This window comes from Anolis sagrei, chromosome 1 (genome assembly GCF_037176765.1).
Source record: "Anolis sagrei isolate rAnoSag1 chromosome 1, rAnoSag1.mat, whole genome shotgun sequence".
NCBI classification, from domain to species: domain Eukaryota; kingdom Metazoa; phylum Chordata; class Lepidosauria; order Squamata; family Dactyloidae; genus Anolis; species Anolis sagrei.
The window spans coordinates 300,473,313-300,498,908 of record NC_090021.1 but is presented as its reverse complement, the minus strand read 5'-3'; the positions used below and the strand labels follow the sequence as shown (position 1 = coordinate 300,498,908).

The 25,596-nt window shown below is 40.5% G+C and overlaps 1 protein-coding gene across 14 annotated transcripts in view; it reads right to left on the bottom strand.

The window, feature by feature from the left end:
• The window catches only part of NPAS3 (neuronal PAS domain protein 3), an 803,343-nt gene that overhangs the window by 51,605 nt on the left and 726,142 nt on the right, over positions 1-25,596 (bottom strand). For all 14 annotated transcript variants that reach the window (XM_060759362.2, XM_060759371.2, XM_060759379.2 and 11 more), the window contains one exon: positions 15,117-15,235. In XM_060759362.2, coding sequence (XP_060615345.2) covers positions 15,117-15,235 — 119 coding nt within the window. The remainder of the gene's footprint in view (positions 1-15,116; positions 15,236-25,596) is intronic.

The window sequence follows — 25,596 nt, the reverse complement described above, 5'->3', positions numbered from 1 at the left end:
ATTTTTCCATTGAAAAAATTCAATTTTTGTTACGTGTTTTTAAATAAAAAATATACTATATAAGTAACAAATAATATATAAAAATAATGACACATAGTAAAAGAGAATGTAAACAAAAAAAACAGCAAGGCAAAATCTGCACATTCACATGAAACAATAAAAAAGAAAGATCAACTTTAAAATGGTAGAAGCACAAAGGTATGGCACAATGGTACAAATAAGGAAGCACAAAGCACAGAGTGAAGAGACAGAAGCATCCTTTTCTTCATACTGTGCTCATTTCAGCCTCCTTCCCTCTCTTGTGCTCTCTCCCTCTCTCTGTTCATGAAGCCAAACATACCAGGAATAAAAACTACAAAAATCAACTAACCCAAAATTCCTCAAAGCAGACAAGTACAAAACAGACAGTGCTCTCCAAAAATGGACAAGAACACGAGGCATAGAGGCTGCTAACTTGAAGCCCTAAAGCCTTGGACTCTCACATTAGCGTTCCCTCTAGCACTAGATCCTCCTCGATGGACCTTGTTGTGGTGCATGTTCCAATGAACCTGTAGGCACAATGACTGGAGTCTTGAACTCCCAGGAGTGGCCATGGGGGAGGTTCCAGACCAAGCACAGTCCGAAGACCCAAAGACCTCAACGGCGGAGCAGGCAGAGGATAACATGGTACATGTTACAATGGCTGTGAAAGCGGAAGAAGGCTGCAACAGATTGAGAAGCCACGGTCATTGTGTTAAACTACACTGCCAGTGGAACCTCACTCTGTGAAGACTGTGTGTTTATCAGTTGTGCACTGACCTCCACATATTAAAAAAACTCACGCACAGGCATCTTCCAAAGAAAATAAAAACAAACCAACCAAAGTCCCATGGCGATCAATGAGTGGTGATGGGGGCAGGCCTGTGAAATCTGGAAGCCCCTAGTCACAGACTGGGACATGGGTGGTGGATACGGACTCAGTCGTTCTACCTCAAGGTCCGAGGCAGTTGAGTAGTTCGGTAGCTGTATCCATGACTAAGCAACCCTTTTGAGGACCCACTCTGCTTGCCCCACATGGGGAAGGGGCTAGAAAAGGTGCCCTAAACATAGTCTGCCTCTCTTATTCCTGACTGGACTGCTGCGTCCAGTGGGGTCGCCACCCTGCAGCCAAAGAAGAAAAAAGAACTTTGGTATATGGAATGTACGGACACTGATGGACAACACTGACAGTGAACGCCCCGAACGCAGAACTGCTATCATTGCAAGGGAGCTGGGACACTTTAACATCGACATAGCAGCACTTCAGAAGACCCGCAGAGCAGGAGAGGGACAGCTGAAGGAAGAAAAAGGCTACACCTTCTTCAGGAAGGGACTGCCCAAAGAAGACCAACGAATGCACGGAGTTGGCTTTGCTATCAGAAATGATCTGGTAAAACATCTGACCGAAGCACCCACTGGCATCAACGAATGACTCTCAATCCTCCGAATTGATCTTGCCAAAAACCAACAGGCAACTATCATAAGTGTCTATGCACCAACACTAGATGCTGATGAAGACATCAAGGAAAATTTTTACTGTCAGCTGGACACTGTCCTATCAGAGATATCTAAGGAGGACATAATCATCCTCCTGGGGGACTTTAATGCAAGAGTCGGGCGAGACTTCGACCTGTGGCCAGAGACTATAGGAAAAGACGGGGTTGGAAACACAACTCAAATGGCAGCTTGCTTCTCACCAAATGTGCAGAACACAAGCTTATCATCACCAACATGCTCTTCCACCAGAAAAACAAGCTCAAGACATCATGGAAGCACCCCCGATCAAAGCATTGGCACCTCTTAGACTACATAATCACACGTGCCAGAGACTGCTGTAACGTGCTCCTCACAAGAGCCATGACAGGTGCTGATGACTGCTGGACAGACCACAGGCTAATCCGATCCATGATGGCTATCAAGATCGTCCCCAAGTGCAGACACCAAGGAAGAAAGATAAGGCGCAAAATGAACAACCAAGCCCTTCAGGAGCCCTCCAGATGAGCCTTTCTCCAAACAGCACTCAAGGAACATCTACCCACAGAACACCCTGAAAATGTGGAAGAACATTGGAACAAACTGAAGTCCTCTATCATCCAAGCCTGCGAAAAAACTATTGGATATCAAACCAAAAAACATCAAGATTGGTTTGACGAAAATGACAACGAGATCCAACAGCTAATTGACAAGAAAAGGAAAGCCTTCCAAACATGGCAGAGAGACATCAACTGTGCTGCTAAGAAAAAGATCTATGCCAGTGCAAAAGCTGAGGTCCAAAGAAGGACAAGAGAACTCAAGAACAACTGGTGGACAAAGAAGGCTGAAGAAATCCAACACCTGGCAGATACCCATGAGGCTCAGGGATTTTTCAAAGCCACAAAGGTCATCTATGGGCCAAGAAACCATGGCATACAGCCTCTACGCTTATCAGATGGAACCAAACTCCTGAAGGACCAAAACTCAATTGCACTACGTTGGAAAGAACACTACCAAAGCCTCCTGAACCGCAGCTCCAATGTGGCTGAAGAGGTTCTCTCACAAATCCCTCAACAACGAACCAGGGATGAGCTTGCAGCACAGCCTAGTTTGGAAGAAGTCAGCAATGCCATCAGCCAACCAAAAAATAAGAAAGCCAGCGGACCTGATGGGATCCCTGCTGAAATCTTTAAAGAGGGAGGACCTAAACTGACACAACAACTCTACCAGCTCATAGAAAAAGTGTGGATGACCGACAAAATCCCAGCAGATTTCAAGGATGCCACTATCATCACCCTCTTCAAAAAAGGGAAACTATCGATGTATCTCCCTTCTAACCTCTGCTGGGAAAATCCTCGCAAGAATCCTTGCAAACCGCTTTCTACCCCTCTCAGAAGACACCCTCCCAGAATCCCAGAATGGCTTCTGCCCCTCCAGAGGAACATTGGACATGATCTTCACTGCACGACAGCTCCAAGAAAAATGCAGGGAACAAAACCAACCTCTGTACATGGCATTCATTGACCTTGTAAAGGCATTCGACACAGTGAATTGCAGCGCTCTCTGGACCATCCTCCAAAAAATCGGGTGCCCTAACAAATTTGTGAACATCCTGCCGCTCCTCCATGATGACATGATGGCAACAGTCTTGGACAGCAATGGCTCCCAAAGTGACTCATTTAAGGTGGAATCAGGCGTCAAACAAGAAAGTGTTATTGCCCCAACTTTATTCTCCATCTTCATCACCATGATACTTCCCCTTGTTTATGGGAAGCTTCCCACTGGAGTGGAAATCATCTATCGGACAGATGGCAAGCTATTTAACCTCAGCAGACTGAAAGCCAAAACCAAGGTTACAACATCTGTTATAAAACTCCAGTATGCTGATGACAATGTCGTCTGTGCACATTCAGAAGAAGATCTACAAGCCACTCGAAACACCTTTGCAGAAGCATATGAGAAGCTCAGCCTGTCATTGAACTTTTGGAGAAAACCAAAGTGCTGTTCCAGCATTCACCAGCCAACCCCTCTCCAATGCCGGAGATACAGCTTAATGGTGTAACATTAGAAAATGTTGACCATTTCTGCTACCCTGGCAGCCACCTCTCCACAAAAGCCAACATCGACACTATACAACACTATACAACACCGCCTGAGCTCTGCGAGTGCAGCATTTTTCCGAATGAAGCAGAGAGTGTTTGAGGACCGGGACATCCGTAGGGATACCAAGGTGCTTGTCTATAAAGCTGTTGTCCTCCCAACCATGCTATATGCCTGCAAAACGTGGACTGTCTACAGATGTCACATAGAATCATAGAATCATAGAATCAAAGAGTTGGAAGAGACCTCATGGGCCATCCAGTCCAACCCCCTGCCAAGAAGCAGGAATATTGCATTCAAATCACCCCTGACAAATGGCCATCCAGCCTCTGTTTAAAAGCTTCCAAAGAAGGAGCCTCCACCACACTCCGGGGCAGAGAGTTCCACTGCTGAACGGCTCTCACAGTCAGGAAGTTCTTCCTAATGTTCAGATGGAATCTCCTCTCTTGTAGTTTGAAGCCATTGTTCCGCGTCCTAGTCTCCAAGGAAGCAGAAAACAAGCTTGCTCCCTCCTCCCTGTGGCTTCCTCTCACATATTTATACATGGCTATCATATCTCCTCTCAGCCTTCTCTTCTTCAGGCTAAACATGCCCAGTTCCCCAAGCCGCTCCTAATAGGGCTTGTTCTCCAGACCCTTGATCATTTTAGTCGCCCTCCTCTGGACACATTCCAGCTTGTCAATATCTCTCTTGAACTGTGGTGCCCAGAATTGGACACAATATTCCAGATGTGGTCTAACTAAAGCAGAATAGAGGGGTAGCATTACTTCCTTAGATCTAGACACTATGCTCCTATTGATGCAGGCCAAAATCCCATTGGCTTTTTTTGCCGCCACATCACATTGTTGGCTCATGTTTAACTTGTTGTCCACGAGGACTCCAAGATCTTTTTCACACGTACTGCTCTCGAGCCAGGCGTCCCCCATTCTGTATCTTTGCATTTCATTTTTTCTGCCAAAGTGGAGTATCTTGCATTTGTCACTGTTGAACTTGCAACTCCTGGAACGATTCCATCAGCGCTGCCTCCGGAAAATCCTGCAAATCTCTTGGAAAGACAGGTGGACAAACGTCAGCGTGCTGGAAGAAGCAAAGACCACCAGCATTGAAGCGATGGTCCTCCGCCATCAACTCAGCTGGACCGGCCACGTTGTCCGGATGCCCAACCACCGTCTCCCAAAGCAGTTGCTCTATTCCCAACTTAAGAATGGAAAACGGAATGTTGGTGGACAGGAAAAGAGATTTAAAGATGGGTTCAAAGCCAACCTTAAAAACTCCAGCATAGACACTGAGAACTGGGAAGCCCTGGCCCTTGACCGCTCCAGCTGGAGGTCAGCTGTGACCAGCAGTGCTGCAGAATTTGAAGAGGCACGAATGGAGGGCAAAAGGGAGAAGCGTGCCAAGAGGAAGGTGCGTCAAGCCAACCCCTACCGAGACCGCCTTCCACCTGGAAACTAATGCCCTCACTGTGGAAGAAGATGCAGAGCAAGAATAGGGCTCAACAGCCACATACGGACCCACAAGAATACTGGAAGACAATCCTTCTCAGAAAACGAGGGATAGCCTAAGTAAGTAAGTAAGTATGCAAGTGATCTTCTTAATAATGGTATGTTTCCATTTGCTTAAAGTATGCAATTGTAACAAGACAACAGCCTGATGTGATAAAGTTCTTTGTCTCCAAAAGTAAACACTTCATTCTCATTTTTCATACATTGTTGAGAATCCTTGTCATGCTTTATACAACTGCAGATGAGTCCCTGAAGAGCAGTATATCACGTCTGTAGAGGCAAAAAAGCTGCACAAATCTTGAAATATTATGCCCTCCAATTGTTCCCTAGTTATTCAGCCAGATAGATAGACAGACAGACAGACAGATAAATAAAGACAATGCACATTTTCATGTTCTGACATCCACTTGCTTGACTTTTGACAAGTTCACACAGCAGATTTCTGATACATGTTTGTCCGCATCTGAAGACAACCCCTTAGAACCCAGATCCAGTTGGATTAGGATTGGACACTGTCCCCTATCTTCCTGATAGAGCCTGTTTGCATCTTTATAATATATGTAGGCCAAGCAAATATCAATATCAAATATCAAGTGAAATATGGCAATGCAAAGAAGGGAAAGCTGGCAGTTTTTTAAAGTGTTAAAGGCACATAGGCTCTCCATCATAAAAATATTAGTAATCCTTGAAATGAACTCTTAAGAATTTAAGCAAACATGATACTTGATTGAAGTGCCAACAATTCAATTAAGCACACACACACACAATGTACACATGTGTGTTTGGCCACTGTACATCTTGGTGTCCTCCCCTCCCTGAAGGTATGGTTGAAATGAGTTAAAATTATCTGGCAAAATAAAAATTGAAGTTCTTCTAACCTGATGGTTATCAAACTCAACAGCTACATTGAGGCTTTGGAACTGAGCAGTCGTTTGGACACATTGCCTTGTTTGAAGGACATTGGCTGCAAGATCTGATAAAAACTGGTTAAATTAACTCTACAGTTTGTATTTATACAGCCAAAAGTTTATTGGCTTGTTTCCCCCTTTGGCTCTGCCTGTAGGGTTCATTACTTACAGTTACTGCAGAATCAATCTGAACTGGCCAAAATCAGTGATGGAATTTATAGCATAATAAATGCTCCGCCATACAAGAACATTATACATGGAGGAGCCCGGGAACAGGATCTCCCCCTCAAATCTTTTCCCATGCCAGTGTGCATTGTTTCTGCCAATTCAACAAAAGCATCACATCCATATTTTGAGAAGTGTAATCCAGACAGCTACACAGAGTATGTTTTCTCAGAGATGATAATCGGCACAGGAAAACAATATTATTGATAAAATCTTGGCATATCTGAACAAGGAAGAGACATTAAATGGACTGTCTCCTTTCTATACACCAGTTCTCGCAAGCTTCTCATGAAACAGAAACACATCATTCCCATATCGTCCTTGTTAAGGAAACCTTTTAACACGTCTTGTGCTATGAATTAATTAATTTTCCAGGAATAATGAATTGGGAGAAACTGTGTTCTAGCTAATAGTAAGAGCAAGGAAAACTGCGAATAACACTCACAGGTATTTTACATACAAGCATGGCATCAATCGTTCTATGCTTCTAAAAATTTGAGCTTGAAAGATTTACATTACTTGTGCAGCCTGGGCGCTTTTTGGGGAAGTGTTTGTGTGTGGGACATCACACATTTTATTCTGTTTTGAAATACAGACATTTGTAATTTTAGCTTGATAAAGTGTAAAAGGGAAAAAAACACCCTGAAGAAAAGACAGATGGCAGGCTTTCTTTCCCAAAACACAATTTCATAATATGCATGCAATTGCTAATAGAGAGATACTAAAAACATTTTTTTCTTGACAGAGAAGAGCTGATAAATTGTCAACATAAACTTCATCTCTGGTTACTCCTGTGATCTAAAGCTCTTCTGTGAGTTTTGTACCATCAAAGTCAGCTTCTTACAACTGTAACAGAATTTATGAATGCTTATGACTATAAAGTGACTGAAGGCAACCCATAATGCATGTTTGTTTATTGTGCATCAGCTCTTTTTCTTTTTACAGTACAAGGAAAATAAAGTTGTCCACCACTTTCTCTCCTGCTTCCTGCTTTTATACTGCATCATGATGAAATGCTTGTGACAATACTATTTTCACCAGAGTTGAATTAAAACAACTCCAGTGAAAGACAAGAATTGTATTTGTAAATAATTCTTACTTTCAGAAGTAACGATGAGAGTCCATCGTGCTGATCTCTAAGATACTTACAGGCAGTCAGCTACTGAACATTATCTGATGTAACAGTATCTGATTATTCTGATTTTAGAAAAAGAGAGCAGGCATCTTTTCTTTTAGATATTTTAAATTGGAACCTTTCATATTTTTTTTAAAAACCCTTCCAAAAAGGTTTAAAAGGTTTTTTAAAGGTTTTTTTTTGTTTTAAGGGTTTTAAAAAATATGTTATACAGTAGATTTGTGACTTTACACAAAGCCAGGACAATTTAGTTATTATTTATTTATTTACAATATTTCTATCCCTCCTTTCTCAAGCTCGAAGGCGACTCAAGGCGGCTTACAAATTGGCAGCTATTTGATGCCATAGCAATCCACAATATACAATTAAAACATTATAAAATCAATACAAAAACCATTAAAACATATAATAACCAATGTGTTCCTGTTAATCTCATTTTCCAGTAGCATCGTATAAGCCGTTCAATGTTTCAACTTACATAATTCTGTGTTTATCTATTGTACTGCATTTCCAAAGGCTTGTTCAAAGCACCAGCTTCTGACTTTTTTTCGGAAGGTCAGGAGGGAGGGGGCAATTTAACTCAACAAAGAAATATTTGCTGCACAAATCAATGTGTGTGTAAGAAAAGTAGCAAAATTTGCTTTGCTTATAAAAACTCATAAGGTTTATACTATATTTGATCTGAGGTTAAGGCCTAGCCCTATGTTTTAGGAAAGTGTGATCAATAGATTTTCTCCTAGCAACATGCATTATAACAGGATTCTGCTTTATGTAAAGGAAAAAAATTCACCCCCCCCCCAAACCCAGTCTGAATCATTTGCACATAAAATGAGATGAAACTCACAGAGGTTTAACTGAGATACTGAATTACAGCAAGCTACAGCTTATTTTGATTCTCCTCAAGCAACATATTACTATTGGATGCCCTAGCAATAAATTGGTGGAAAATTTTGAAAGATGAGCTATGACTGCTTTCATTCACATAGCTGTTACTTGACTGATGTTCAGATTAATCATTTGCATGTCAGGTGGAAAGGATCCCTTTTTGATTTCATATGTGGGCTTTCTCCTTCTCAATCTCAACCCCAAACCTTGATAAGTTTCCCTTCACTTTCCTTCTCCTATACTTTCATCCTCTACTTTGTCACGCTTGCATAGGTTGTAAAGCTGCAGGCACAGGCCTATTAATTTTACTACTGAGCAGTGCGTAGTTTATTACTGGTATTTTACAAATACCAAATTATGCTTGTGTGTGTGTTTGGCGCCAGATGTTTTGCCAATGCCAATTCTTATCCCAACCCAAAATATACACCCAACAGAATTTAATAGAAGAAAAAAATGGAGTACTGGTTTGTTCCCTGCTCCACCAGAGGGTAGAACCAGATGTAATGGTTTTAAGTTATGGGACGATGGATTTCAACTAAAGCTTAAAAGTAATGTCTTGACAGTGAGACCTACTGATTTGATTATACCTTGGCCTGAGGCGTATGATCTATGGGAGGATATAAAAAAAATAAAAAAATAGCAGTAGATTACTGCTTAACACATATTGTTGATCCAGATAGAAGGTCAGGGCAGTTTATGGCTGTTCATCAGGATGAATGACATTTCTGAATAACTCATTTTGTTGTAGTAGAGTGTGCTGAGCAGGCTACAACGAGTAGTAAAAGGGCAAAGAGGGCTGCTCATGTGCTGGATCAAGAGCAGCAAAGGAAGTGAACTAGGGAAATATTCATGGCATCTACGGATGCTGAGTCATTCGAAGGGTTCAGCGGCTCTGAAATGGAGGAGGAGGGAGAGGAATGTAGAGGTCTGAAGCAGGTTACTCGGGATCAAGAGTCAGATGAGGAGAGAGAGAGAAAGAGGATCCCTGAAATACTTAATGCTCCAACTGAGGAGGAGGACTTCATGGGATTTACAGGGAGTGATGGGACTGGGAGTGATGACGGGGAGGAGGATGGGTTAGATTGGACCCATGTACAAGAGATCAGAGACATATGTAACCAACCCACATCAAGTGAGGACTTTGAGGGGTTTGTGGGAGACTGGCAATCCGGGGACACTTGGGATGATCTAAGTCTTGAAAGACGCTGGCAACATTGGAGAGATGGGCAGTGGTGCTCAGCTGCAGGAGATCAGGCAGCTGGGAGTGATGAGGAAAGGGAGGAGAGCAGCTCATCCTCCAATAATGAGTTATAGGATATAGGTTGGTAAGAAATCAATGGGTCTTTGCAGAAGGCAAAGTGTCTTATTGTGTTTAGAGCTTTGTTGCTGCCATTACTTTCGTTTTAGGTCCTGGGTCTGCAGATCATCAAGATTCCATGTTTCTCTCGTTGGGAAATCCTGTAAGTGCTGACTGCTTTCCTCCTGCTGACTACGGACTGTTTTTCTGAGACTACGACATCGCGTTTTGGATTTCTGGCTACTGTTTTGCTCGTGTTTTGACCCTGGACTGTTTCCTGACCTTGTTTTTGTGTGCTCCCACCTTGCTACATCTTGCTCTGTGTGCTCTGTTATTTGCGAGCAGTTTGCTTAAGTTTTTGTTTAAAGCAGATTATATCTCTATATAATCCAGATTATCCTTTGAATTGTGTTTTTGACTAGTGTTTGCTACTGACTTTATTTTCCTTGCTAGACTCAGTGAATCCAAGTGTTTCTAGCTGTTTTTGTTATTAATAAACCTTGTTTGGACCCTTTTTAATGTGTTTGGCTTCTTTAAGGCTTCTGGGTCTTGACACATTTGGTATGGGCAAAGTTTAGAAAGCTATTGGCTATGCTAACTAGTGTGTGCATGTGCGTGTGGGTTATAGTTAAAAAAGATTTTTTTTCATATGTACATATTCTAAACTCACCATGAATTCTCTTTTAAAAGTGACTTAAATATTTTCTAACAGTGTTACAAATCTGTGCAAACAGAAGATAGCTGCAATGTATGCTCCTTGAATATGTTATTTGATATTCAGTAATGGAGCCTCTGGTAGTGCAATAGTTAAACCCTTGTGTCAGCAAGACTGCTGACTGAAAGGTTGGCGCTTCAAATCTGGGGAGCGAGGTGAGTTCCTGTCTGTCAGCTCCAGCTTCTCATGTGGGGATATGAGAGAAGCCTCCCACAGAATGGTAAAACATCAGAGCGTCCCCTGGGCATCGTCCTTGCAGACAGTCAATTGCAGTTTCTCAAGTTTCTCCCGACACAGACCAGTGATGGGTTTTTGGATCTTGCTCCACCTTACATCCCATTCTCCAAGAAATGAACTGACCTTTGATCTACTCTAGTGAGGAAACTTATTTATCCTTACTGCAATTTTAGGGGAGTGATTAATTGTAACACCAGTCATTACATCACTCCATAAAAATCATCCCTACAAATGCCATGGAGACATAATAGCTAGTGTGCTATGAGATCAGCACTACACAAAATTAAATTCTGTGCATAATAGTTCATTTGTGAAAACATTTTTGGAACTTTAAACATTTTTCAATTTTGTGAGCTTTCATATTTCAACGTTATTTCTGTACATGGAGACTGATTTATAGGAGGAAATTAATCAAATTTCAGCCTTCATTACTGAATATTTGGCTGCCTGCCTGTGATTCAACAATTGCATTTGTAGTTTTACTCAGCTTATTAATGCAACAATTTTCTTTCTCTTTCCCCTCCTCCCTTTCAGCACAACATACTATGATTAGAATTAGCGGTTAAAATATGAAGACCAAGTTTTAAAAATGTTGGTGACTCTTCTGAATACTTTCTGGGCACAACAGCTGAAATATACCTTCAAAATATTTTTTTTTAAAATTGACAAAAGACCAAACTCTGTGTATAACCACTATGTTACTCTAGTTCATACCCACATTTTGGACATCAGTAATTAGCAGCATATTTATATTGTCTACATAATAGACAAATGATTAAAGCATAAACTTCCCTGTTTCTTCTTAGATTGACTGCCCCAAGATGGCCAGACATCCCAAGGCATTTTCTAACTCCATCAGAGGCTGAACTCAAATGCTAGAAATTTGCACTTGAGAACATGATAGCCCACCCTAAATTTTTCTCTTTGGGGTGTGTCAAACTTATTTTCACAAAGGGCCACATCAGTCTTATAGTTGCCTTCAAAGGGTCATTTGTAATTGTAAGACTGTATAAATATAACTATGTTGCCCTGGCATTTAAAGTCTCACATGCCACACAAAATGATGTGGTGGGCCAGACTGGGCTTGCGGGCCTTGTGTTTGGAACATCTGTCTTAGAGTGATCACCTCCACGCACAATAAGGTGCCATACTCAATCTCTACCTCTTAACATCCAGCTGGAGAGAGACTTTTTTTTGCCTTGATAATTTTTGACAAAACCAACGGAAAAGAAACAAAAGAGCAAATGTTAATGTTGCACTTAGATAAAGAGCATTGGATTGTTTTATTAATCATTGAATGGATTTATGCATAAGCCCCTCCTATGTCCTGAAAGCAGGGCATATGGAATTTCCCTGATTGTGAAAAATTCCACCCCTGATGACATTCCAATACCTGAACCCGCTGACCTCACGAATTCTGTTGAGGACCAAATTGCAACTGAAGGCCAGGTTTGAGGGGCAGAAGGAGATAGATGGTCATGGGAGTGGGGAATCAAGGGTCATGGGAGTGGGGAATGGGCTGTCTCCTTTTCAAAAGGGACAGGGGAGGATGGGACTGGAAAAGACAAGTGCTGTTTTGCAGAATACAAACAGCAATTTAATATATGAGTCCTTTGAACAACTTTTGGATACACCATGCCAGTTTCAACATCTGCTGCGGACAAATAATCTGGTTGTGGAAGTCTCGGACTCATTATGGAACAGAGGCAGATGGACGTCAAAAAATGCGGTCCAAATGTCTCTATCCCAAATCCTATCTGTAAGCCAGTCGGAAGTGAAGATCAAGAACATTGACTGCCTGTATAGAGACTATCAATCTTGAGATCGCTCTATGAGTCTTCTTATTTCATTGGAAGACAGACTGTTAGTGGAAGAGCTGTTTTCATGTGGGCCTCAAGTAAAACAATGGGACATTATTTTTAGGAAGGTGCTTGTAGACCCAGCGATTCGCCCTTTGGTCACATTTGCAGGCTTTAAAAAGCCCCAGTATTAGGGAAGAAAGCCCATCCGTTTTGGCTCCCCTGTCAGAGTTCCACTTTCAGACTCCAACCCTAATTTCCATCCCTGCCTTTGCTAATCCCCAGTCCTGCTCACAGACACTTCCCTTGTTTAGCCCCTCTTTCCTTTTCCTTATCCCCAGTGGAGATATCCTCCTTTCCTAGTCAAACAAATTCATTAGGAAGCTCTCCGCTTTTGGAGAGCTGACTAACTCCCTTAGAATTTAATTTCAATCAACCTACTCACCATGAGGGAGGGGTTTCAAATGGGGTAGGTATCATTCAAGGAAATGGGGTAGGTATCATTCAAGGGGAAGGAGGAAGATTGGTCAGTCTATACCCAGGGAGAAGTGTGTGATGATTCTTACCTCGTAGGCTGAAGTAGGAGCCTGAGATATCAGTAAGCAGGCCTCCATTTTGAGAGTGTAAGAGAGGGAGGCAGACATCTTGGGAGTATAAGAGTAGAAGAGGGGAGGAGCTGGAGCTCTCTCTGGATTGGTTAAGGCGGATGGGAGTTTAGCCCTGAGAGGGAAAAACTGTCAGCTTGTCAGAAAGTGGGAGATTGATTTTTGGCTTTGAAGGAAAGGGTGGATTTTTTGGGAACAGAATAGAGAGGCGAGGTTTTGGTGAGCAAAGAATTTTACTGTCAGAGGACATTTGGGACAGGCGATTCTACAGGAGGGTCAAAGTAGACGCCTGGGTACTTGTGTCAGATTTGTTACACAAGTGTTTTGCTCTCTGGGGTCAGAGTAGTTTAGCTGTTTAGAGTGTAGCTATTCACTCTGGGGACAACCGGGTTAGGTTTGTCTGGGGAACTCACTGTGTCAGGGTAGAGTGAGGAGTCTTGCTCACATCTAAGTAAGGAAACCTATTTAAGAAACCTTTAAGAATCTTGTGCCTCTGTAACCATTCAAGCTTATGCGCCTCATTAAAGAAGATAGTTGTTTGTTCAAATATATTAATAAACGTATTCTCTAGTTCAACTTTTAAGCAGCCTCAGCATTGATTCATTCTGTGAGATTCCAGGGGTTTTTACCATCTTTACATCTCAGTCATTTCAGTGAGCCAAAGGGAGAATTGATGGGCAGGAAGGGATTTACCTCAGGGACAACATCTTTAGTATTCCCAAATTACTTTGGGTGGTGGCAGCAACTCTATCAGAGTATACACGTTACCTCAACAATCATCTCACCCCTCCGTGCCAGAATCATATTGGTGTCCAGCAGAGAGATTTATTTTAAGATATCAGCACATAATTCTTTAAAGTGGTGCCAGCAGGTGGAATGTATTAGAAAATAATAATCCCCAGGATCTAGGATCTCAGGATAATAGATACTTCGTTATAAAGTGCAACAGAGTTCTTGCGACCCTGGAGAAGGATAGGTGTGGTCGTCTCTATGACAGAGCCCTTGGACTTAAGATCCTGCTCCTGAATGCCAGATTCATCAGCAGCAAGACATCTATCATTCAGGATTTGAATGATAGATCGCAATTGACATGATCGGTTAAACTAACCAGAGAGGGGTTGTTAGACTAGTTTGTTGCTATAATAAACCCTTCCTTGGGCCAGGGGAAATTCCCGTCTTGCCTTAAGCAGGCGGTGGTAAAACCTCTACTAAAAAAGACCTCCCTTGACCCAACAATCTGCAACAATTACAGACCAATTTCCAACCTCCCTTTTCTGGGCAAGGTTCGCAGCTCCAGGAATTCCTCGATGTCACTGATTTTCTGGATTGTTTGCAATCTGGCTTCAGGCCTGGGCAAAATACCGAGACACCTTTGGTTGCCTTGGTGGATGACCTCCACAGGGAACTGGACGGGAGGGGTGTGTGTGTGACCCTGTTGGTTCTCTTGGACATCTCAGTGGCTTTCGATACCATCAACCATGGTATCCTTCTGGGAAGACTCTCTGGAATGGGACTTGGGGGCACAGTTTTACTGTGGCTCCAGTCCTTGAAGGGTTGTTCCCAGTCGGTTAAGCTCGGACCCCTGGCCATTGACCTGTGGGGTGCCGCAAGGATTTATTTTGTCCCCCATGCTATTTAACAACTACATGAAATTGGAATAACATAGAACAGATATCACCACTGATTGCATTTATTGTGTATGTTTATTTGCAGCTTTAGCTAATGCCACTGTTATCCACCATAGTGAGAGTTCACGAATTCCTTGAGTCACCTCTACTCATACTATTCCTAATTGTACATGAATTAACAAAAATTACTGTAATTTTTATGGACAAGATGGAAACACAGAAAACTTTTGAAATCTACATTTGCATGCAAAATCTTGCTCCAATAGACTAGTGTGACCAAGAAATGGTGATCAATTTCCAGTAAACTCCTGTGAGTGTTAACTTGGAAATAAGTCCCATTGTATTCAATGTAGCTTATCTTAGGAAACATGTGCACTCTTCATGATTTCTGTTTACATGAAACATTGCTGCTGAAAGTAGCCAATGAGGCTTCTGAGTGGTAGCATTTTGTGGATTTGTTGGCCAAGTTTAGCAGACTTCCGGTAGCAAAAAAATATAGTTAAGTAATCTAGCTATTTAGTCACCACATGACTAAAGAGAAAAAAAGATAGATCTAACTTTTTAAAAAGGCAAAAGTAAAGTTTACCTTATATCCTGAAGACTTTATGTGTACACCTCGCTTAGTCAGGGTGGATTTCATCCGCATGAAAAACGAACGATCTAGATCGTTGTCGGCTGCAAGTAGACTGGGACTTGTGGATTCCACTAGAATATAAACAACAAAATAATTCATAGATCATTTAATGTTTACAAAGGCCATTTCGATTGTTTCATAGACACAACTACTAAGCTATCTTAAGGCAATACTAGATATAAAGTGGAAGTTCATGACCACAGAACCCCACCCCAACATTTTTCTTAAAGTTCATAGCAACTGTTAAATTATACCTGGAACAAAAAAATGGGAAAGGAAGAGTTATCCCCCTTTTAGAAACTGCTTTCTGAAGGCAATTGCCTGCCACAGGGGGATATATACACGGACCTAAATGAACTGAAAAAGGAAGAAACAATTATTCTATGCTCATTCCACTGGTTCCATCTCAGCTTGTGTCTGCTATTGTGACTGCTAATAACATTTTAAAAACAAAATTATGAAGTTGTCCCCTAAAATTCAATAACTCATACTTGATTATGAAACATAAAAAAATAAAACAAAATATAGGTTATTGGTTAAGATATATTTATATAACAGGTCTAATATTTTATAAACTCTCTTTCTTTGAGGCTTTGATCAAAGTTAGAATTCTGAAACTAGTTGTGTCGCCTTTGTGTTCCACTCCATTTGAAGATGGCATGATTACAATTACAGAGACACACACTGCACAAGTTTCTGTGATTGTGTGCCTTGTGTATGTCTCAATTTTAGTGTTCAAGATCTACCTTCCTTTGGATTATTTGTCATGTTAAAGTGAATTCTTGTTTTGTATTGGTCCTATAGGGATTTGGAGACACAAGAGGAGAATGGAGGGGTGGAGTTGTGTGAATCAAATTAAGCTCGTTCATGGCTTACACTGAATATTTCCATGGTATGGCTGGCTAAGTAAAAACAATTTATGCAAATCACAAAAGTATTTCATACTTTTTCAACTTGTGAATCCCTTTTGTCCAAGAATTTTTATGTGACCGCAGGTAAGTAAAATAGCTATACAAACCAAACTTTTTTTAAAAAATCAGATGATTAAATCTGTGGATACAGAAGACCAACTGTACCACAACAATAACAATTAGTACACACCTAACTTTCAAGTATGTAACCAAACCCCTTAAATTAAAAATTAAAACCAAAAACAAAAAAGTGGCCTTCAGTATCTGCTGGGGTTTGGTTCCAGGACCCCAGTGGATGCAAAAACCCATGAATGCTCAAATCCCATGATATACAAGGGTGTAATAAAACAATGTTCCTTATATAACATGGCACAGTCAAAGTTTGCACTCCCCCCCCCCCATATTTCAAGATGTGGATAGTTGAATTTGTGGCTATGAAGGGCTCATTCAACTGCAAGCCTCTGCTGTGGGGAATCAATGGAGTCCATTTAGACGTGAAGTGAATGAAGCAGGCAGACAAGACAAATTGAGTTTCAAGATTTTACTGGCTTTACAATTAAGGCTGGGGTGGCAGCCCAACTCATGTTGGTCCAAAACTGTGACCCTTAAACATGGCACATACTATCATATTTATACCTTTTGGCAAATAGTCGTGCACAGATCAAATGATGATTTCATCTATTTTTTTAGCATGTCAGCACTTCCTTATCTATATATGGTGTTGACCACTACTTAAGACATGCCCATGTCTTATAACTTCTTCAGACAGCTTCAGACAGCAAACATCAGCAGGCCAATGGGTCACCCATAGTGCAGGCAGGCCATCTAGAGTGCAGGTTAAGCACTTGGAAAATGGCACCCTCTAAGTGACTCAAAGTCCAGTGGCAGAGATTAACCTAATAAGTGATCTGTTACTCAAGCAATTTAAAGCATTTAAAAATTCTTTCTTAATAATCACCTCTTACACTGCAAGTAGATTGAGGTTCAATCCTTAAATAACAAAAAATAAACCAGATATCCTCCAAGCAAGGAGATGCAGTTGGTGAGGAGAAAAGGAAATAAATGCATGGAGGGGCTGGCAGGGTATGTCTCTTCCTCCTTCACTCCTAAGCTTTTCCTCCTCTACACCATTTTCTCCTTCATCCATCCACATGGCTGATTGCCTCTGCTGGCTGCTTTTCCCTTCCCTTAGCAGCTTGGGCATGGCGTTTGCTTTTTAAATTTTCCTCCTTTGACAGCACCAGCCACTCCTACTCTGGGGCGGGAGGAGGGGGGAAAGGAAGTATTTTGCGACGCCAACATTGTACTAAGGAGTTCCCATTTTGGCTTGGATCTGAAAGTATAAAAAGGTTTCTCCTAGATAATGGGTGACATCAAAGCTGCTCATGTTCTTGCTACTGAGATAATGGAGAGCGATTGCTACTTTTAGCCTTTATCTCTTAAGTCAGCATTAAAATTATCATTATGGCGGTAGAAAAAACCGAACTAAATAATTAGTAACATTCACATCCATTTGTTTACTCATAAGAGAGGGGGAACAGTATATACACACAGCATACAATCAAGAAAGAGCAAAGGGGATCTCAAACTGGTGCTAGAAAAAGTAGTATTTGAAACTTGCCCAACAGGCCTTGGTGGGTAAAATGTGGTCAAAACACTTTGGCGGTATAATAATAATAATAATAATAATAATAATAATAATAATGCCACTATCTAGCACCAATTTGCAGTCTGCTTCCCTCTGTGCTCTTTCAATGAAATATGAGCTGGAAATAGTTTGGAAGCAAGAGAGAGATAATGACAGCACTCATTAACCCACCTGAAAATGAGTAGAAAGACTACATACTTGAGTGCTTTTATTTTCATATCAAATGCAACCACACTTTTGTTGCCTGAAATAATTAACTGCGGAACGGGCCTCCAAGAACATATTGGCAATAAGGCAGATTTTTCTTTAAGGAGTTTAAATGTACAAAAAATACTTTACTAACGTCTTTGAAAGAGGACTGCTCATTATTAGCCAAGAGTGTTCCTGTTGTTAAAAGTGCCCATGATACTGATGGTAACTTGAATAAACTCATCCTGATGTAGACACATTTACTTTATATTTATGGCATTTCAACCCTGTTGTGATTATTAATCCACTAACAAGAATCCTCCTTTATTTAGTATCAATGTTAAGAATGTGGGTTTTTTTTGTTTTGTTTTAGAGAGCATGAATTCCATGTCATTTTAAATGTACAGCTCTTTATCACTCGAGGGAAAAGCACAGCCATGTTATATTTAGTACTTTCATTTCTTCTGATTAAATATGAATTACTATGAAATTTTTCTCATCATCTAACACGCCATAATACGCCAACAGCTTTTTAATACACTATATAAGCACAAACTTCTGCTCTAAGAGTTTAATTTGCCCCTCTAATCCAATCACATCAACCTTATTTCTCTTATCAGAGATTCCCATTTTGAATTAAATGAGCTCATTAGTTTTAATCAAAAGCAGAGAGATCAAAACTTAAACGTAAATGCTTTAGATCAGAACTGTCAGTCAGCCGTGCAGTTCTATTTTACTAAAACACAAGATCAGAGACCCTTAGAACCAATTTTTTCTCGTAAGGGATGCCGAGAGCTCCAAGATGCTATATCCCCCCTCTTTTTTCTTCCCAAGGACAGATTATACATTTAAGGTTAGACTTAATTTAGTGCATTTTTCCTCCATCCTAGTGGAAATGGAAAAGTATGCCAATCTGCTGTTTGTCTCTTTCACATTTATTGGTGCTAGTCCTTGGAGACCTGAACAAACGTGAAGCCATCAGAAACCATGCCACAAACCTGGCCTCAGCATTTCAGTTCCAGTCAGCAATATCATGTTTGCAACATCTAAGAAATGAAACTTTCAAAGCAAGGAAATGTATGATCAGGATCAAGGTTACTGGAACCCTGAAACTACAAGAAGGGTCATAAGCAGTACTGGCAGCAAGAGGCTCACCATTAATTATTGCTATTATTAAACAGCACTCCCTAGTATGGTGCTTAAAGTGTACATTAAGAAACCACAGCATGTGTCCTTTCTGCCGACTGAATAAATATTAGAATCAGCTTAACTCACACAACAGTAATGGTCCAGCACATTATGGCCTAACCTAGGCAGGAAGTAAAATATGTAGCAGTATGATCTTAATGGTAATTAACTAAACACACAAAAGTCACATTAACAACATAAGAAGAGCTCTGTTGGATCAGTCCAAAGTTCTGCCTAGTCCAGCACCTTCTTTTTAACAGAGTCTAGTCAAATACAACCAGGAAGGCTGTAAGTATGACATGAACAACATTGTATTTTCCCCAGCAGCTAGGATTCAGAGATGCAGTGTTTTTAAACATGGAGGTCTGATTTTGGTATCCTGGTTGAAAAGGCATTAATCCCTCATAAATTAAACACAGACTTGTTTTGCACTATATATTTAAAATTGTGGATTGACTTTCAATAAGGTCAGATATGTTACCAAATAATTCCAAAATGATTTTCACACCACAGGCTCACTGTATCTATGACCATTTACAGTGTATGCTCTTAGGTGAGAGAATCCACACTACCCACAAAGTTCTTGCAACCATAGACAAGGAGCTGTGATTCCTCCATATCAACACCAGCCAAAAGATGAATGCCCAAGATTGGGATAAAATAGGCAACTTCACTTACAGAAAAATGGAGAAAGGCATGCATTGCTTACCACACTAAAAATCAGAAACAAAAATTCTACAAATGCTAAAAAAATCAGGTAAAACCTGAACTGGATACATCGTGGACCATTATCAATCTGAGTGAGAGGCAACTCTCTGATTATAAAGTATCCATCTTAACAAAGCCGGCGGCAGCGGGGTGTGTGTGTGTGTGTGTGTGTGTGTGTGTGTGGTTACCACCACCAGAATCCCAATATCATTGCTAATGTTGAATCAGTGTTTATCATCTCGAGGAAGAAGTGGAGGAAGTAAGCGGGGAAACAGCAAGGATTCTGAGAAAGGCAAAATTTCCCCCCATTACAAGAAAAGCAAGAAAAGCTATCAAAGACCTCAACTCTGATTCAGAAATCATCATTCTCCCAGCAGACAAGGATAATGCCACAGTAATCATGAAAACAGAACAATACCAAAATAAAAAATAAAAACATTCCACAACATACAAAAAACTAAAGCAGGACCCAACCAACAAAGTCACAAGAAAAATCAACGCTCTGATTAAGAAATCCTCAATTAATCCTAACATACACAAAAAACGAATCAAATCTGCAGCTCTCCCTCCAGGTTTTATGGACTCCCCAAAATCCACAAGGATTCCATTCTGCTCAGACTCATTATGAGTGCCATCGGATCCCCTACATACAATTTGGCAAAATTTCTGGCTGCACAATTACAAACCTATATTGGACTTACTACATATACATTAAGGACTCAGCTCACTTCACTGAGAAAATCAGAAATCTTAAACTTAACCTCAGTGACAGCTTTGACATTGTTTCCCTATTCACCAAGGTCTCCATGGCACCCATTAACCAGAATTTACCCAGAAGACATAATATAGACTTGTTTCAATATTGCCTCATTACAAGCTACTTCCAGTAGGACAATAAATTCTAAGAACAGAAAGATGGGGTAGCCATGGAGAAATATTTTATATGGAACACTTTGAGAAACAAACCTTGGAAACAGCAACAAAAAAGCCCACTATATAGTTCCATTGTGTGGATGATACATTCACCATTTGGAGCCATGGAGAAGATCTAAACTTCTTGGACCATATTGACAATATTCACCCAAACATCCAATTTACTATGGAAAAATAAAATGAAGGGAAATGCCATTTCTAGATGTTCTAGTCCACCCACAAACCAAATTAACAATTGGGCCACACAGTATATAGAAAACCCATGTACACCAATAACTATCTACATAAAAACTCCAAAATCATCTTCCAGGACAAAAAAGGAACTTAAAATAAAGAGTCACCTAGAGGGAAGGCGTTCTTACCATACATCACGGGAACTATCGACTGCATAGAGGAGCTGATAAAGAAACATAACCTACAAACTATCTACAGACCCACTAAGAAAATTCAACAAATACTATGGTCAGCAAAGGAAAGAGCAGAGGCGGCCCTAGGTAATTTTCAACGGTAAGCAAACAGTATTTTGGCGCCCCCCCCAACCAATCACTGATATATATATATATATATATATATATATATATATATATATATATTCTGTTCGTCGTGGGAGTTCTGTGTGCCATATTTCATATTTGGTTCAATTCCATCATTGGTAGAGTTCAGAATGCTCTTTCATTGTAGGTAAACTATACATCCCAGTAACTACAACTTGCATATGTCAAGGTCTATTTCCCCCCAAGAGTGCCTCAAGAGCGCCCCTGGGCAAAATCAACTATACTGCAAATGCTTACTTTGTGTAATGGGTTGAGCCACCCCTGGATAAGAGGGACCCTCTAACCACTGCAGGAATCTATTGCATACTGTGCAGCTGTGCCAGGTTTACATAGGAATCATCAAATGCAGAGCCCATACACAAAGAACATGAATGTACTGCAGATTACTTCATCCAGAAAAGTCATGCCCAGATTGATAAACCAAGCTGGGCACAAAATATTATTTGAAAACACAGAAATGTATTTATTTATTTATTTATTTACATTATTTCTATCTCGCCCTTTCAGCCCGAAGGCGACTCAGAGCGGTATCTGAAGGTGACTCTGGACCACTCTGACAACTACTTTGTCAGACTAAACAGAGAAGCCATTGGAATCCATAAATACATGGACAATCTCAGCAGAAGGGAAGAAACCATGAAAACAAACAGAATTGGCTACCAATATTGAGAAACACCAGAATTAACACCACTAATGAACACCACCCAGACACAGGAAACCCCCGGGCAATGAACACCCAAAGGCCTGGCTACTTCCAGACAGATGCCCTCACTACTGACTATGCAATCTTCTCAGTTCAGATCAAACCAGTCCATACTCTAGGAAATAATGCCCAACAGCTCACTGGAAGGAAGGATATTAGAAGCAAAGATGAAGTACTTTGGCCACATAATGAGAAGACAGAAAAGCTTGGAGAAGACAATGATGTTGGGGAAAATGGAAGGAAAAAGGAAGAGGGGCCAACCAAGGGCAAGATGGATGGATGTTATCCTTGAAGTGACCGGTTTGACCTTGAAGGAGCTAGCTGTGGAGATGGCCGACAGGGAGCTCTGGTGTGGGCTGATCCATGAGGTCACAAAAAGACAGAATTGACTGAATGAATAAACAAGAACAAATGGATGGATCCCCCTCAAACACCTGCAAATCAGCCTTGCTAATTGCACCCTTCACACTTGGTCAATAGATCTTGGTTTTTTCTCCCACTCTGGGTATTCCACAGGGCATTCCACTTGCTTTACTACCATTAGATCCTCTGAAGATGCCAGCCACAGATGTAGGTGAAACATCGGGAGAAAATGCTGCTAGAACACGGCCATACAGGCCAGAAACCACAAAACACTCAAATTCCCTGACATTTAATATCATTTTTTCTGGAATTATTTTATAAATTATTTATTCAATGTGTGAACAATCCATTTTTGTTCATTTGGGCTTGCCTGCTAGTAATGTGAGCTGGGGCATTCGCTGAGTTTTAAAAAGAGTAAAAAATGAATGAGAGGCTGGGGGCTCATGCATACTGATTTTTGGTAGTGGGCGAATTTATTTAGATGTAATCAGTTAATTGGTCAGTTAACAGAGATAATCATTGTTCAATTTAAGTGATTTAATTGGTTCTGTGCTGTCAGTGAAGTAAGATGGAGGTGCTTAGGATATGTTTTCTGAACAGTTGGTTTTCAAAGAGCCTGAAAGAAGCATGTATAGCATTTTTGAGAAACTCGTCTATGGCACGGTCAGAGCTGGATTTACTCACAAGTGATAGTTTTTAGAATAATGGATTGTGAGGACTCTGAATCATGTTTTAACACTGAAGCTAGGTAAAATAAAGAGGAAAAAACAAGCATTGTTTTATTTTGATTTATGAAAAAGTGTAAGACTTCGAGACAAGGCTTTTCCTAACATTTGTGTTGCTTCAAGGTTTGCTTTGTGAGCACTGCTGACTTCTCTTCTTTCTGTTATCAAAGCAACATTCTGCTAATTGTGGGCTTTTGTGTGTTTGTTTCCTTTTCACCTTTCTTTGGTTGTTGCTTCTTTGTGAACTGTGTATTTCTAACACTAGGCTATTAGGGCGAGGAACATGCTTCCCAGGATGTTGTAGTATAAATCCCTAGCCTGCATAACCACTGGTGAAGGATGATGGGAATAACTGTCTGGAATGTAACAATTCAATTGCATTAGGAAAACATGGTAATATGTAAGGTCTTTACTAGATTTTCAGATATAAAATTTAGTGTTTTGTTGTTATCTGTTTTCAAATCACATCAACTTATTGCCGAGGCTGGCAAACAGGCATTGAAGCTGGACATCATGCACATCCTGCTATGCTTTCCTATCACACGACCTATTTGCATCCCTGTTGAATGATGCTGAATGTCTCCTGCTTCTGCTCTGCTTCCTTCTTGCAATTATCCTATTCCCCCTACTATTGAAAGGCAAAACCTGTCAAAAATTTGCAATACTGCAATGTTCCCTTCACCTTCCTTGTGCGATGGATCTATTGTCAGTGCCTGCAGTGAAGTAATGTCAGGGGGCAGGATTCTATACCTCACTCCTTTCCCCCTCACTACTTTCAACTCACAGGGAGAGGTGGGTAAGAAAATAATAATAATAATAATAATAATAATAATAATAATAATAATAATCCGTGTTGTGTTTATTCAAAATATTACAGTCATATTTGGCCTTTTTGGTATTTATTGCTTGAACTGTGAAATCAGTAATAAAATTATGGAGCAGTGGACATGTGTGCGAGTAGGGTTATGAGGGAATGCAGAAGTTTGATCACAGGACAATGGGTTTTCTAATTGGTGCAACTGCACACGTGAAGAGAAGTATGATATCTAACATGCTTATGAATCATAGCAGTTTTATGCGCCAAAGTCCTCTGCCTCATGGCAACTCTGAAGTGTTCTTGGCAAGTTTAATCAGAGGAGGTTTGCCATTCCTTTCTTCCAGAGCTCAGCCAGTGCAATTTGCCCAAGGTCACCTTATGTGTTTTCTTGACTGAGCGAGAAGACAAACTCTGGTGTCCTAGAAAGATTCCAACCTCTGTCCTATGTTGGTTTATACTCCTGAGAGAAAGAGTGTAAAATGGAGCCACCTCATCCTAAAAAGTCAACCATATCAGCTTTCAATGGAATGACTGATGGGAAACCATGCTCATCTTTTAATTCCTGCTATTGCAATATTAGGTAACTTCACCATTGGTTGGTTACATGCAAGGAGATTGTGATCATTCATCTGGGTGGCTCTTAGCAACTGGACTATGTACATCTCTTCTAATGGTATATGTGTAAGACTAAGCTATAAAAAGTGCCTGATTTCCTTGCTTTGTGTCTCAATTTATTGGCACTCATGAGCTTCAATTGAGGATTGGGAGGTAACATTTCAGTGTCAAACTATAATGCAGTCTGAACCTTGCAAAATGTCTTTTCCCACTTAATGTAACTGCAACCAACTTTTTCTCTTAACAAATACTATTTGTGAAAGTTATGCAAACACAACCATTGTCCCTAAAAATCTTGAGAAAGAATATTGCTTTTCTGCATGGAATGATTTGGCTCTTTGGGTAAAGTAGCAGGACATTATGCTACATCATTGTGTCAGTAATGAGTTTCAGTAATGAGAAAGCGTTCCTCCTGCATCCTTGCAACTGTGCCATCAGTTTCCCTCTGTAATCTAGCTCCAAGCACTTCTTCTTCTGTCTAGTAGTAGCATCCTACTTTTGCTCAGTTCAGAGTAGCTTCAATATGTCCCACATATTCATTCTTCTGAAAAATTGCTTTCCAAGCTATGTGCTCTACAAAGAATCATCAGAACGAGTTGTCCAATTATTCATTTTAAATGCACAACTTACTTTCTGGTTTATAAAGCTGCTTGCTCACTGGGTTTCCCTTGATAAATTTGCCCAGTTAAAGGTGGCCATTCACTAACCAGCTGATTAAAAAAAAAAAAGAACAAGCTCCATTCAATCAAACTAGGAAAAGAAGGCTGATAATTCCTACTGACTTGAGAAATAAGAAGTATGATCTCCAAGGGAGAGAAATGGGTTGCTGTCTGAGTATTCTACAAAGAGAAGTATATGCACAATAACAGAGTTGTAGCAATATGACAGTATTATGATTGCCAAGGCTCTATTTGAGATAATCCTGGGATATACAGTTCCATGCAATATTTGGAATTCTTTGAAGATGCTATAGTTCTGAGAGGTATACTACTGAATGTTGTCCCTCACCAAACTACAAATCAAATCTCAGGATTTAATAGGATTAGCCATGGCAACATGGCTGCCTTGAGTCCCTATA